The sequence below is a fragment of the Panthera leo genome (genome assembly GCF_018350215.1).
Source record: "Panthera leo isolate Ple1 chromosome C2 unlocalized genomic scaffold, P.leo_Ple1_pat1.1 chrC2_random_Un_scaffold_67, whole genome shotgun sequence".
Taxonomy (NCBI): Eukaryota; Metazoa; Chordata; class Mammalia; order Carnivora; family Felidae; genus Panthera; species Panthera leo.
In genome coordinates, this window is record NW_024962223.1 from 17,466 (window position 1) to 31,781 (window position 14,316).

General features: G+C 42.9%; 1 protein-coding gene across 1 annotated transcript in view; it reads right to left on the reverse strand.

Moving 5' to 3' along the window:
* Positions 1-7,137: 7,137 nt before the first annotated feature.
* Positions 7,138-14,316, reverse strand: part of LOC122212741 (probable cation-transporting ATPase 13A4) — a gene marked incomplete at its 5' end in the record, with an annotated part of 68,126 nt that continues 60,947 nt past the window's right edge. The window contains 3 exons of the mRNA XM_042926685.1: positions 7,138-7,347; positions 11,726-11,800; positions 12,513-12,593. Of these exons, the coding sequence (XP_042782619.1) occupies positions 7,138-7,347; positions 11,726-11,800; positions 12,513-12,593 (366 nt within the window). The remainder of the gene's footprint in view (positions 7,348-11,725; positions 11,801-12,512; positions 12,594-14,316) is intronic.

Here is a 14,316-nt window from a genome sequence, read left to right on the forward strand (position 1 = left end):
ACACATAATAGGATGGCCAAGAGGCCAACTAAACACTACCTATAAATATGCCCCAACTTGGACTCCCTTACGCAGGTCTTTGCATCTCATTTCAAGATCCAGTAGACTTGAAGGACCAACTGTAAAAAGCCTTCACCATAGTCATATGCTGGGATGACAAGGCCACAAAACGAGGTCTAAAAATAAAGTTGACTCTTTTGAATTGCAAGTGACTGATTCTATAAACCAAGGCTGGAAGTAGGTCATTCTCTACCTCATTTTACGTAACAATCAGGGGCACATGGGTAGCTCAGCTACCTGGGTAGCTTCTTAGATCAAGCACCTTTAGTTCAGATCATGATCTCATGGGATCCAGCCCTGGAGTTGGCTCTGTACTGACAGTGTGGACCCAGCTCGGGATTCTCTCTCTCCCTCTCTCTTTCTCTCTGCCCCTCCCCTGCTCATGTTCTCTCTCTCCCTCTCAAAAATAAATAGACACCTAAAAAATAACAACAAATAAATAAATAAATAAATAAGAATCAACAGACTACATAAAAAAGAATAATTTTAAATAGTCAATTATGGATAATTACGTTTTAATTAAACTAGAATTACACTCAAGTCCTAGAATTGTGTGTTCGTTAGTTCGTTCCTTCTTCATTTATGCATATTCTCTTATCCTCCTTTACTGATTCACACAACACACTGAAGAGATATACTATGTGCCAGGCCAAGACTTAAGGACCCTCCTTAAAGTTTTAGAGATGAAGGAAAAGAAACTATTGCCACATTTAATTTTCTTTGACATCTGCAGTTATGAAGAAGGGCGAAAATAATATTCACGTGCCAATAGTCAAGATGTAGACACAGTGACTAATTTGCTCAAGTCGCAAATCAGGAAAGTCTGGATTAGAGTTCAGAAGGGTGTGACGCCTAAGCTCGTACTCTTAACTGACATATGCCATTGCCCAGAAGGAAATTTGAGGTTGATTTTCTCTATCCGAGTACTGTACCAAGTACGAGTACCAAGTACTGTGGTTACTGGTAATGTGGTCAGACATGGGGCTCTGAATAAGAGCCAATGACTTCAGCTGGCATGACTGCTGTGCTAACAAAGCCAGCTCTGCCCTCACCCCAGCCTCAGGTGCACGCCCAGACTCCTGCTGGCTGGAGCCATCCCACTCTTCTCTGGGACACTTGTGAACTTTCCCCACTGTGCTAGGCAGAGCTGTGGGTGGATACACAAAGATTTGGCCTTTCCCAACTACGACTCTTGGCATCCAGACCAAATCAGTGTCTGGGATCCATTTAGGGAGGATCCAGACCTACAAAATTAGCCTCAAATCAAACCGGTTTCCAATTAGTCATGGATGGTGGCTTGATTCTTAAGACTGTCAATTTCACCAAATTCTCAAGGCTAGCCTTGGGTTAGGTGAGGAAAGAATTGGCTCAGCTTTCAGACCACAGGATCCAGCCAGTTGTGCAGTCACCTCCTCTTGTGCTTTGTTCTGTCCATATGCAGGCCACGGACAGAGTGGCTTTAGGGCTCTGTGGAGCTTTCTCAGAGTGTATCCCTCCTACATGTTCCTGTATGGACTTCCACTAAATAAGCATTCACTTAGGGGGGAGGAATCTTTCCTATCTTTATAAGTTATGTTTTCTGCTTACATAAACCTGGAACAACCTGGATCCCAGATGGCCTACCACTCTGAAGTCCCTCCTGAGTCACTGAGAATTTCCACAGAAGCCCTCTGCAAGTGATGCTGCTTGTAGGGCTCCTACTCACAGCATGCTCTCCCCTCCTGCCACCGGCCTTGGCTCTAGGTACCACAAGTCACCACTCTGAGATGATCTCTGCTCCTGCCCGAGGCTTCTGTGGGCCTTGTCTGACCCTGAGATTGGTTGCCAGGGTCCCCAGACTTCTGTGACCGCATGGCCACTCTGTGTCACTTGTCCATTCTCCATCCCCTTCAGGCACTTTCTATCTCCTTTAGCCATTTGGAGACATGCTCAGACTGTCCATGTTACTTGTTACCTATGTGTCTGTGCATGATACGATCAGCCATTAGCAACACGCATCTGTGCTCCCACAGCCACGACACTGTCAGGATTCTCTCCACCCGCCTTTTATTGCACTGTGACACACAGAACACAGGACGGTTTAGCTCTTCCTCTCTTTCTCTCTCTCCCTCGCTGCCCTCCCTCTCTCTCCATCACAGCTTCCCAAGTCCTTGCAAAAGTTCTGAAAGTTAGGGTGAAGCCAGAGAACAGAGAGAATACACACCCAGTCGTACTCAAACTTCCCTTGTCCTCCAAAACCTTGTCCCTTGGTTTTTAAACAAAGTGCCCTGCCCCAGTTTTCCCTCCCCTTGGGTTGAGCATATCCCTGAGAGAGCTTTTGTCCCTGCACACACATTCACTCCTTGGGTCCCCTACACATTGAGAGTGTCTTTGCAACACATGCCTAACCCATCTAACTCCACAGCATACCTCCGCACTCTGCCATGTAAATGGGCAGCCGGACTGATGAAGCTTCCATGTTGGAATCACTATACTTTGCACTTTGTGTTTTTATTCATAGTCCTATTGTTTTAGTTCAGCTTCTTTGTACTGCATGGTAAGCAGATGTTCACAGACAAAGGAGGAAAAATAAATCAACAAAATGTCCTAGTGATTATATTTTTTATTCAATCATGCCACAGCTGCTTGCCGAGCCCCAACCACTGCCCTGTGCTGGGTGCCGAGTAGGCAGATGAGAAGAATCAGGCTTGGTCCCTACCCTCAGAGAATGTGCACTCTAGTTAAAGTGGAGTTGGGTGGGAGTTGGAGGAATTCAAAATGGCACAGGACCATAATGCATGATCAAAAGAGGTGCCTGCCACACAAAGGAAATATTTGTGGAGTGCGAGCAGTGTGTAGACAGAAGAGATCTCCCTTCTGGCTTGCAGATCAGGTGGCATTCTAACTAGGTCTTGAGAATGGGTGGGATTTGGGTGTATGGGGATGAGAGTAAGAATTATCAATGCCCCCAAAGAGAAAGCAGCATGAGCAAATGTATCGGGTTGGGAAAGTAAGTCCCTGTATGCCTGGAGTGAGTTACCGAGTGCTGGCAATAATGAGCTACTGAATGGCGTAAGGGAGGTTAGCCTAAAGCCAAGACAGAGTCCATATGACTCGAAAATGCTGGACAAAGTGGAGACCGAGCAAAATTCAAGCAAAGATATAGGTTTCTGCTTCTGGAGACCGAAATCACAAACCAGAGCTATATCTGCTCCCACAAAATAGGCTGTAGGGCTCTGGTTATTGGGTTTTACTCCTCAGCGATGGGAGTTGACCTTTCTGTGACTGATGATCAAATTCAAGAGAACTAAAATCTCTTTTTGGAAGCAATTACACTTGTCACGGCAGTCCACTGGATGGTTACCTTGCTTTGATTGCCTTCTTGTTCTTCAATGCTACAAACATTTCATCCAGGAGAAACATGGGAGAGTGACAGAGCAGAGAACTCATTGGCAGAAGTCCTGCATCTGAACGCAGCTCCAGCTCCTACATGCCCTTGTACAAGTTACTGAGACTTTTGGAGGGTCTGATACCTCATCAAAAGAAGGAGGATAGTAATTCTTGCCCTGCCTTCCTCTTTAGATTGTCTTGAGGCTTAAACAAGAGAATGAGTGCAAAAGTTTTTGTAGACGGTAGTGCCCTGTTACCAAGTGGGGAATAATGGTGTCTACAGCATTAGGAAATGTCTAAAACTTTGTAAAGATGTGATTCTGATTCCACATTCCTGGAGTATTAGCCACAGTGAAATACCCCACTGCAGAAAGGGAAAAAGGTTGATTTTATAACACCAGAATTACAGATTATGCTTGCCTCTTTTGCACAGAATGACTTATTACAGCATAAACTAAATACAGGACTCTGAATAAATACTTGCTTTTCTAGTCATTGCATCTGCAAGTGTGCACACGCACCCTTCTATGAGCTCAGAGGGTACAGATGGCAGAGACATATTTCCATTCGCAGATCATTACATGTTTCGTGAGAAGAACCCAGAGCCAGAGTTCCTCTCTGTGGGTCAGAGCTGCGTACCTTGGAGCGAACATACAGGGGACCTTTTAAATGATGTGGATCAGATGACTGTGTTCTTTTCTCCTCCAAGTCCTGGTCAGACAAGCGTATCAGGCGCAGGTACTCTGACCTCAGGTTTGGCACATTCTCCCACATTTTCTTTACTGATTTTTTTCAAGCAGCTCTTTCTATGAAAACACACACATCAGAAGTATGTCCCAGCTGTCAGTTTGGTGGTCAGGACCCATCAGTGGGCACCTGTTTTCTAGAATCTTATCCCCAACCAAAGCCACCTTCCAAGGTACAGAGCAGTCAAGCCCATTTGACTGTGGGACCTCACAAGGCTATAAATCTGTCCTCCCCAGCCCGTCTCCCCACAATAGGCAGCCTGATATTCTATGTGGGCAGTGACAGTAAATGGTTCACATCACAGCATAAGATTGAGACATGTGCATATCAAGTCTGAAAAGGATCTGGTAGGTAATTGAATTCCATCGGATAGTTGACTTCCACCTCTACTCGGTCTCTGAATATCCATCCCCTTGTACTGTCAATGTCATGGGGCACACACCTCATGGGTCACCAGCTTCCACTGCTTTTTGAGCTGTTGGGGCAGTGGTCTTCGTGTCAGCCTGAAGCCATTCCCACTGTGCCCTTTACACACTGAGCGTGCCACCAGGCACAGGTGGGAGCCTTCTCTCCCACAGGAACCCTTCAAGTATTTGAAAACAACTCTCACATCCCTTGACAATACCCCCCAACCCCATTTTTTCAAGTAAAGCATTTTCTCACTACCTCTCAGTTACAGTTAACTTCAAGTACAGTCTTCAGAATAAGTCTCTTTTGACAAAGATTTTAGGATTGTTTGGCTGGTGAGGAAATGGAGTCTTCCCTCTCTGTTTTCCTGCCGGTCTTGTTGAATCACTGAGGATGGAACTTAGGACCAAGGTAAGAGCAACTCAGAGTCTCAGAAAGACAGACAGACACTCATGGGTTTTAGTTTTGTTTTGTTTTTAACCTGCCTCTAGCCCAAGCTTGGCAGGATGCCTGGCATTCATTTGAACATTAGGCCCTGGTATTAGCAAAAGGTTGCTTCCTTCCACCTGGCGAATAAGAAACCTATTCTTTGTTTTACTGTGAGATCACCCCAAACACCCAGCCCTGCTGGAGCTTTGTAATTAGGAGGTATTTGGAAACAACAGAAGGTTTGCTCAGGAGATCTGTGTCTGAGGCCTGGGTCTGCTCTCCTTACTCTGAATCTCAGTTTCCTCACGTGTAAAAGTGGATGATAAGCCGTTCCTTGCCTGAGTCTGAGTGAATCGTGCAATGCAAATGAGACAAGAGAGGTGACAGCACCTGGTAAGGGGATCTTCTAGGTGGGAATGCCCTTGCCCAGGACTAGGTTGTAGACCATCTCCAGCCTGCCATGTTGAAAAATGAGAAAACTACGAGTTTTAGAAAAGACATTCAGAGCTACCATATCTCTGCTGTGGCTAACTTTGTAAAAGGAAACATTTCTTTCTGTACCAAGGAAGACAATGATTCTGCAGCCTATTTACATGATTCTTCACACCCTATTTTAAAACCAGAAGCAACAAGATACTTTCATGGCTGAGAAACACTGTGTTTCCAGAATTATCTGCAGCCACAGAGCCTCCAGCCATGCTCCGGAATTCAGCCAGGGAAGGGAATGCTTGCAGAGGCTATTGATAAGGAGAAAAGCCAGCTTGGGACACTCCCCCATCCAGAACCTTCACCTAGGATTTGAGGTTTGTAATGAAAATTTTGCTTTTGCTTTAAAATACTATCTGTGGATGTTTTCCTAAAACTCATAGTTGTTTGCTGAGCTAACAGAAATCTGGATGTTTTCTATGCTAAATGAATCCGAGATAACAAAATTGTAATAGTGATAAAATAAGGGCAATTTCTGTTTCCTGAAAATTGAAGCCTTTTCAAACTTAAGAAATGTGTAGATTGCATAAGCACTTACATCAATTGATAACATATAATGTTGTGGTACAAGACTAATTTTTCTCAAAAATAATTTCCATTTTGTACTCAGCCCCACAAATTATGTAGTTGGTCCAGCTCGGGTTCCTGGGAGAGAAACTAAAGTAGCATGTATCAAAGAGCATCAAAAATTAAGAATTTCGAGATGGCAGCAGCAAAGCATTAAACCAAATGTGGGGCCCTTCTAAGCATGGGGCCCCAGGTGACTGCACAGGTCATGTGCCCATGAAACCAGCCCTAAACACAGGAGACTGTACTTCCCAGCTCCTTTGCCAAACCCTTGATTAATGAGATATGAGTAGTGGAAGAGAGGCGTTCCACTTTTTGGGTGAGGCAGTGAAAAGCCTTTGTGCCTTCTCCAGTCTCTTCCTTTCCCATCATAGTGAACATGGAGTACTTGTTTTCAGCCGGTGGAGCTGACAGATTGAAGCAGTCACCACTGAGGAGAGCTAGTCTACAGAGTCACCTGGACCACGAAAGAAGCTCTTGTGTGTTAAGCCACTGAGATAAGGGACTTGTTTGTTACTGAAGCATGAGCTTAGCCCATCCTTCCAAATATGTAGGGGAAGGCCAGAAGCAGAAGAAAATGTCTCAACTCTGAAAGTACTATGCAGGAAAGGAAACCAGACAGTGAAGACTGGTATAATGGCTCTCATGCACTTGTTTTTCCATCAATAAAATAAGAATTCAAAGGTGATCCTTCACATGTTACAATTCTATGGCTACACATAGTGCTACTTTGAATTCATTTAAAAAATGTTACCTAAGAAAAGAGAGTATATATTCTCCTTGTCCTTTAGCCTCCCAGTCTCTGGGCTGATTGCCATCGTTAGCTCACTCTTGATTCACCAACACCATCAATACTTTCAGAATCAAGAGGAAGGCACTCTTCTGGGGGCAGTGTTCTGCTCTGTAGAAAGTATTTTATCAGGTAAACGAATTTGCGACCGTGATTGGATAGGTTTTTTTATTCCAAAAACTCCAGCTGATTTTGTAAGAGTCCCATTGTTTGAAAATTACTGAAACTGGTCCCTTTTGTCATTGTTTCTATGCTTTATCACCTTAGAGATCACTTTGGCTTCAGAGTTGTTCCTCATTGCTCTCAAACACCGGATTGCTGTAAGACACCCTGCTGCCACACTCTGGCATGTCAGAGTAGGACGTTTGGTTTAGCGGGGGCCAGCTGGGGTCATCTGCCAAGGCCCTCTGCCATATCCGATACTGGCTTTTTGATTGATAGCCAAAACACCTTTTGAATGTTGTCCACAGGGCTTGGTTTTCAATAATGGCCTCTTGCAAAATAAGAGAGTTATTCTTTACAACCAGAGGTTGGCTATGGTCCTCCATAGACCATACAGAGAAGCTACCACATTAGCTGTTAGATCCAGCTTGACAAAAAACTTGAGGCCTGTACGAACAAATCCAATGTGGTTTCATGAGATAGGTCTCAGCCTCTCAAGCTTTTCCACTCAAGGAGCTCTTCTGGGAAAAGAGAGAGTTCCCAGTTTTAAGAATCTGGAAACATAGCTTGAAGTAGTCTGCCTCGAGGGTGAAATTCCTTTTGAATCTCATATATAAATTAAATTTAAAATCATTCAAATTCTGCAGTCCACTCCCTACCACACCCCATGGAATTACCCTATAGAAAGATGTGGCTTTGGTGTGCCCTGCCATATGACTGCATAGTCCCGAATACAGGTCAATAAATTGGAATGTGGGCCACAGTCTTACACCTGGACAGATCTGGATTCAAGTTCCAGCTCTGACATCTATGGACAAATCAGTTATCTTATCTGAGCTTCAGTGATTAGAAATAATTCCTTCTTTGTGTAACTCTCCTTACAATGTAGGGCAGGGCATGGTATAGATGCCTCCCTTTACCACCTTTATGAATTATTTACTTAACAAATAGCTATGGGGGCATCTGGGTGGCCTAGTCAGTTAAGCCTCCTACTTTGGCTCAGGTCATGATCTCGTGGTTTATGGGTTTGAGCTCTGTGCTGACAGCTCGAAGCCTGGAGCTCGCTTCAGATTCTGTGTCTCTGTCTCTCTCTACCCCTCCTCCCTCATGCTCTGTCTCCCCCTCCTTCAAAAATAAATAAACATCAAAAAAAAATTTAATAAATAAATAAGACAATAAGCTATGTACTGTGGCCCTATTCACTGTGGCCTCTTTCATCTACAACTATTTCAGTACAATGCAGATAACAGAAGATATGTCTCTTTGGAAACATTTTGGACTGCCATTTTATTTCATGAGTTAGACTGAACCTCAAACAGATCTCAAGTTATAATACAGAGTGAATAAGAGGTTATTGTGTTATTTTTTCATTTTTATCGTAAGTCATAAAAGTTAACCATCTTAGAAGTTATCTTGAGAAAAACAAAAAATATGAGAAGCTTGCTGTTCCACAGAATGAGAACTCATTTTGGTGTCTATCAGTGGTATCTTTGCTAGATTGGAAGAATCAATTTTATGGGATTCTACAAGGACCTTTGCCAGGGTAATAGTTTTCCTAAATTCCACCCATCTTTGATATTGGAGTCCCATTGCCAATGGAAATAATAGAGAACAGCTAGTCTGAATCTTTCTGTCTCAAAAAATGGATCATGTGTTAGCAGGCTGTTAAAGACCCACCCAGCCATCTCAAGAGCATCTTGTAAACTTCAGGGCTCACCTAGCCAGACTTGTTATTCTACCTTTTCATTTTGTACTCAGCCCCACTTATTATTACTTTCCCACAGCAAGTTGCTTTTTTGTTTTTTGTTTCATTCTTCTTAATTAAAAAGAGAACAGTAGTTCTCCATCGAGCTGGAATAGGGCAGGATCATAGTTATCCAATTACTGGTCTTAAAGTCTAACTTACCTCTAGGATACCTTATCAGGTTTTAAACAAAAAAACAAAAAAGCAAAATGAAACAAAACCAAACACAGATACAGACACACACAGAGAGACTTTAGTGCTATAAGACATGCCTTGAGTGTTATCACAATTCTAGAAGTATAAAGGCCTGTCTCACTTTGCTGGTCTGGATTGGGAAACTGAAGGACCGAGAAGTAACCTGTTCTGTCACTCTACATTATAAATTAAATGTAGAACTAGAAACAAAAGGAAACCCTTGAAGAAATATGATTTCTAAAAAAAAAAAAAACAAAACAAAAAACATAAAACAAACAAACAAAAACTTCACCACACAAGCTCTTCAGATTGGCTACTAAAATAATTCACACATACAAATATACACACAAATATATACACAAACACATAAGTAATAAAAACGAGAAGGATTAAAGCTATCCAGATTAGCTCCTATGACTTTCAGTTGGAGGTTAGATCATGAGAAAGCAAGGTGAGGATAAGATCCCATTCAAAACTGCTCTAAGATTAGGGATAGTCTTAGTCCTCTCAGCAGACCAGGAAATATTTGGAACTGTGCAACAGGAGGCCAGCCATCCCCCATGCCTGTCCCTTGAAACCTCTCTGGACCATCTTTGTCACAGGCTAACCACCAATCTTTAGTATCTCCTGTCAGATATACCTAGAGCTATGTGAGGAAAACATCTTGCTGCATCCGTGATAGCCTGCGGTCTTTACCTACTCTGCTCACCTCATAGGGCATGAAATCTTAGTGTTTGTAATTCTCCATTACATCTTCCTTCAACCACAGACTCAAATGGCTTTGGTTTGTTCCTGAATGCCTACTGACAGCAGAAGGTAACTTCAAATAAGTGAAGACTGCCATGCAGGAGCCTGGGGGTGAGAGCTAGGACCCCACAGCATCATTTCTCAGTGTGAAAGCTGCTGGAAACCCCCACTGAACATCTACGCCGGTCTCCATTTCTCAGTGGACTCGAGAAACAAAGGAGAAACTTAATCTTTCATGAGTGTCAAATTATCCTCTCCACCTGCTGGAGGCGAGCAGCATCACTTCTTAACATTTAATAATTGAACAAAGCTTTACGCAGCTTCTATTAGAATAAAGCAAGGTTTTAGACACTGTAGACACTGAGATGAGTTCTTGCCAGCGCCATTTACACAATCTACACACAAATAACTGTAGCACTGGTCCTCTTGCTTGCTGTACACTGTGAGCAGCACCCCTCCATCATCAGGATCTGCCTCGTATTGCACCCTAGGTCATGGCACAGGGTCAACAAATGTTTGTGGAGTGAATGAACAAATGAAAGCCTGCATGACTGATAGATACAAACTAAGAAATGCTAAGTATCACAAGAGATAACATAATGATAATAGTTTATATTTATCAAACATTTACTACATGCTTTTCTGTGTTCACCTTTCATGCTCACAGTAACCCTGTAAGGTTAGGTACCCTTATTATCACGGCGTTTCAGATGAGAAAACGGAGACATAGAGAAGTGGAGTTGCAAGTGCTGCCCAGAGTCAGGCGGCAAGAAAGGATTCCAACCCAGGTGAACTACTTCCGGCTTATGCTTTCTTTTATCTGCAAACATGGTGACATTCGAATGGCTTCCTGCTAGAGGATTATGGGAGACTTTGTTGCTCGATTACCTATAGCACAATCCTCCCAACTTTTTCCTGCCCACCTAAGAGGAAAAAACTCACACACAATGTCAGCAAATCTGTCTAATGTTTGGCATAGATCCACTTTCCCAGAATCCTTTTCTCCTCAGGATGACAATAAGACACAGTTCTGACCAATGAGGCATAAGAGGAAGTCTGCAGGGTGGCTCTAGAAAATGACTTTGTTTCCTTATAAAAGGTTCATACTTAAGGGAAGAAAAGCTTGCTGGTGCCTCTCCTTCCATTTTTTTTTCCTGCATCAAAACACAGGTAATGCTCAGCGATGCGGAAGCTATCTGGACACCATAAGCAATACACGCAAATATGAAAGGCCCGTATCTAAAGATGGGGAGGCAGAAGAGAGAAAGATTGATGATCCCCAATGACACCACTGAGTTGCTGAACCAACTCTATGGCCACTTACCTCGAATCTTCCGGTTAAGTGAGACAATAAATATCTTGACTGTTTAAACCACTGTTACTTGACTCACCCATCCAGGCTTTGGGAAAGATTCATGAAGACGATACTACTACTGCTGTGCCATAGAGGATGGAATAGCATTCCCATAAGGAGATATTGGGGGAAGCTATACCAGGCAGAAGAAATAATGTGATCACTGACAGGGACAAGGTACGAACATAAGATTATCCTTTAAAGGGCAAGGTTCATCCTTCTGCAGCTGGGTATGAGGACACTCATGCGACCCTCTCATTAATTTGGTGGCTTTGGAGACCACACAGGTTAGCACGGTACTTCACAGTGTGGTCCCTCCACCAGCAGTATCAGAATCACCTGACAAACACTTGTGCTTATTCTAGACCTTTGAATCGGAAATGCTAGGGGAAGGGCTGGGCAACCTGGGTTTTAATAAACCCTCCAGGTGACTCTGATGCCCACTCAAGTTTGAGAAGTCCTGGATATGCACACAGAGAGAGGCTCTAGTACCTTAATTCTATGTTCTTTTCTGCCACTGTCTCCTGTGTGGTTTTTACCCTACCTGTTAAGGAAGGTGCTGCAGAGAAGTCAGGTTCCAGGGATTCCCCCCTCACTGGCATAAGGCTGTGTTTGCCACTGGAAACATTGCCACCCAGACTGGGAACGGATGGAATCTGATGCTCACCTCCCCTTTGACACAGATGTCTTTTCTAACGGTGACCCCTGTTCGCCAGGAGGCTTTGAAGAATGAAGATTTGGTCTAAATAACAGCGCTGAAGGAGGAGAGTGAACCACATAGCCAAAGAAAGGAGACCACAAACTCATTTCACTGAGGAAATGGAGTAAATTGGAGATGAAGAATCAAATCTAAGAAAAGCTCACTATGAATCTTATTTCCCATGTGTAAAGTAAAAGACATTGTTAAGTGAAAGAATCCAGACATAAAAGGCCACATATTCTATGATTCCCTTTATGTGAAATGTCCTGATAGGTAAATGCGTGGAGACTGAAAGTAAATTACTGGTTGCCAAGGGGTGAAGAAGGGGGAAGGGGGAATGAGGAACGACTGCTAATGGGTACAGGATTTCTTCTGGGGTGATGAGAATGTTCTGGAATTAGTGGTGATGGTTGCACAACTCAGTGAGCTGCACACTTTTTAAGAAGGCGAATTTTGTAGTATGTGAATCATACGTAATTTCAAAAAAACAAATTCAGTTCTCTACTTGTGGATTTTAGAAACGAACAGGTCCTTAGACATCATAATCCCATTCTCTCCAGGTCCACCATGTCGATGAGAAAATTAACACCTTGTTTGGAGCTCACTAGAGGAAAGCACCATTGCTCATGTCACCAGGGCAGGGAGCCTCTTGGACTGCTGACTCTTATCCTCTAAGGCTGTTCCTTTTTTCAGACTCCCAAAGAATGCCCCGTCCATCCCTACCCACAGTGATCAGAAGCCGGAGGGCACTTACCTCCACCACAAGGGACACAATGAAGTTGGAGCTGAGCATAATTGTGATGTAAACCCTCCACAGAAGAGGAGTGCAGAGAAGCTGGTGGGAGATGGAGAATCACTGTTAGTTTGAAGACAAATAAATGTCAGAAAGCTGTTCACATGTTCACAGTGTACATTTTCATAGGTTATAAATCATGTGTGTAATAGACATGCTTACATGTAGACATTACATGTGTGAATATTAGAGGCACACACTTAATAACGGAAACTATGATTGCTGCTTTTATTCTTTTATCTTTCTTTCTTCTCCTTTTTATTTTTTGGTGCCCCTGTAATTTCTCAATTTCCCCAAATCAATTCGATCAAAATTTGACAAATTTGATAAGTGTTTTTGTTTGCTTGCGTTGCTCGCTTTTATGAGGGAATACAGGAATGTGGCTCTATTCCCAGGAGGCTCTGATGGTACACAAGTCGAATGTGACAGGGGCAGTGTTGCCCTTGTCTCTCTGGTGCCACATCTCCCCTCAGCTGAGCCCTGCTTTGCAGCCCCGAGCCACGGCTTTACCCTCAGGGCTGTGTGCACGGCTGCACAGATGGTGCCATGACAAGGGTACTCACCAGTGGGGCAAGTGGAGCTGAATGGGAATGGATGTCTGTCTCTGCCTGCATATTCACATTTTCTAGAATGTACCCACAATTTTATGTAATAAGAAGAAAAATAATTATTTTTAGGGTGAGCAATAATTCTCTGCAGACTCCTTGGCAGTCATGTTGGCAATGACCCCACACAGGTCCCCCCAAAACTAAATAGCTCCCTATTTTGTTGTACCAGAGGAATCAACCTCTCTGTAAGACTCTTTCATCTTAAAGAGTGTGACTAAACCCAACATATCTTAACCCTAACTTCTGCAGGATTAAGAAGTTTTAACTCAGAAGTCTAGCAGCCAAAGACTATCTCCATGACTGCTTACTCCAATTCGTGAACATATTTAACAATAGTGGCAATTACGCTGTTAACCACAGTGATACAATTATCACAAGGAAAACCGAATGTAGACATGAGTTTGTATGTCACGTGTCAAGAAGGGTTTGTGAAGGTTTTGCTGGTTTGCAATGAACTGTGAGCTTCCAGTGCTCATCTCCATTTAGGAACCTGATCTACAAGGATCAGTCATTTACTGCCCTTTTGTGCCATGGGTTATGTTAGGCACTGGTAATATGAAACTGAATAAGATAGGACCTTGGCCTTCATGACACGTGTCTTTGAGTTGGAGAGGTGGGCAGGCAGGCTCACGTAGCACTAAGTAAAAAAAGTCCATTCCCTTTTACCATCTCTTCTGTATTCTATTTATTGGTCTAAAGGACATTTGGTAATAATAAACTTCTAATTCAAAAGTATAGGTTAAAGGAATTGAAATACACATTTCCCCTAGCTTGTATATGTAAAAATTGTCTCATAGATTTTGACATTTGCCTCAAAATTACACACTCTAAGAGAGTTCATGAGGTAAGTTATGGCTCTTTGCAAACAAGTTTTGCAGACATTAAGTATGAACATACAAACACGTCTTTATAGAGATTTTTTTTAAAGATGTAAGTACAGATTTGAGAATTAACAGAAAAAGTGTTATAGGCAAACTGTTTTCAACAGCTTCAAAACAGAAGTGCTTAGGGGAAAAAATTTTCTTACGCTTGAAACAGTGTATGTATATAGATTTTTCCATTCTTACAGGGATCTTTTAAAAGAAAAATGGCCAATGCTTCTGAAATATTTGAAATCAAGACTAGACAGAATCTTATTTCCTGGCTGGCTTAAATTA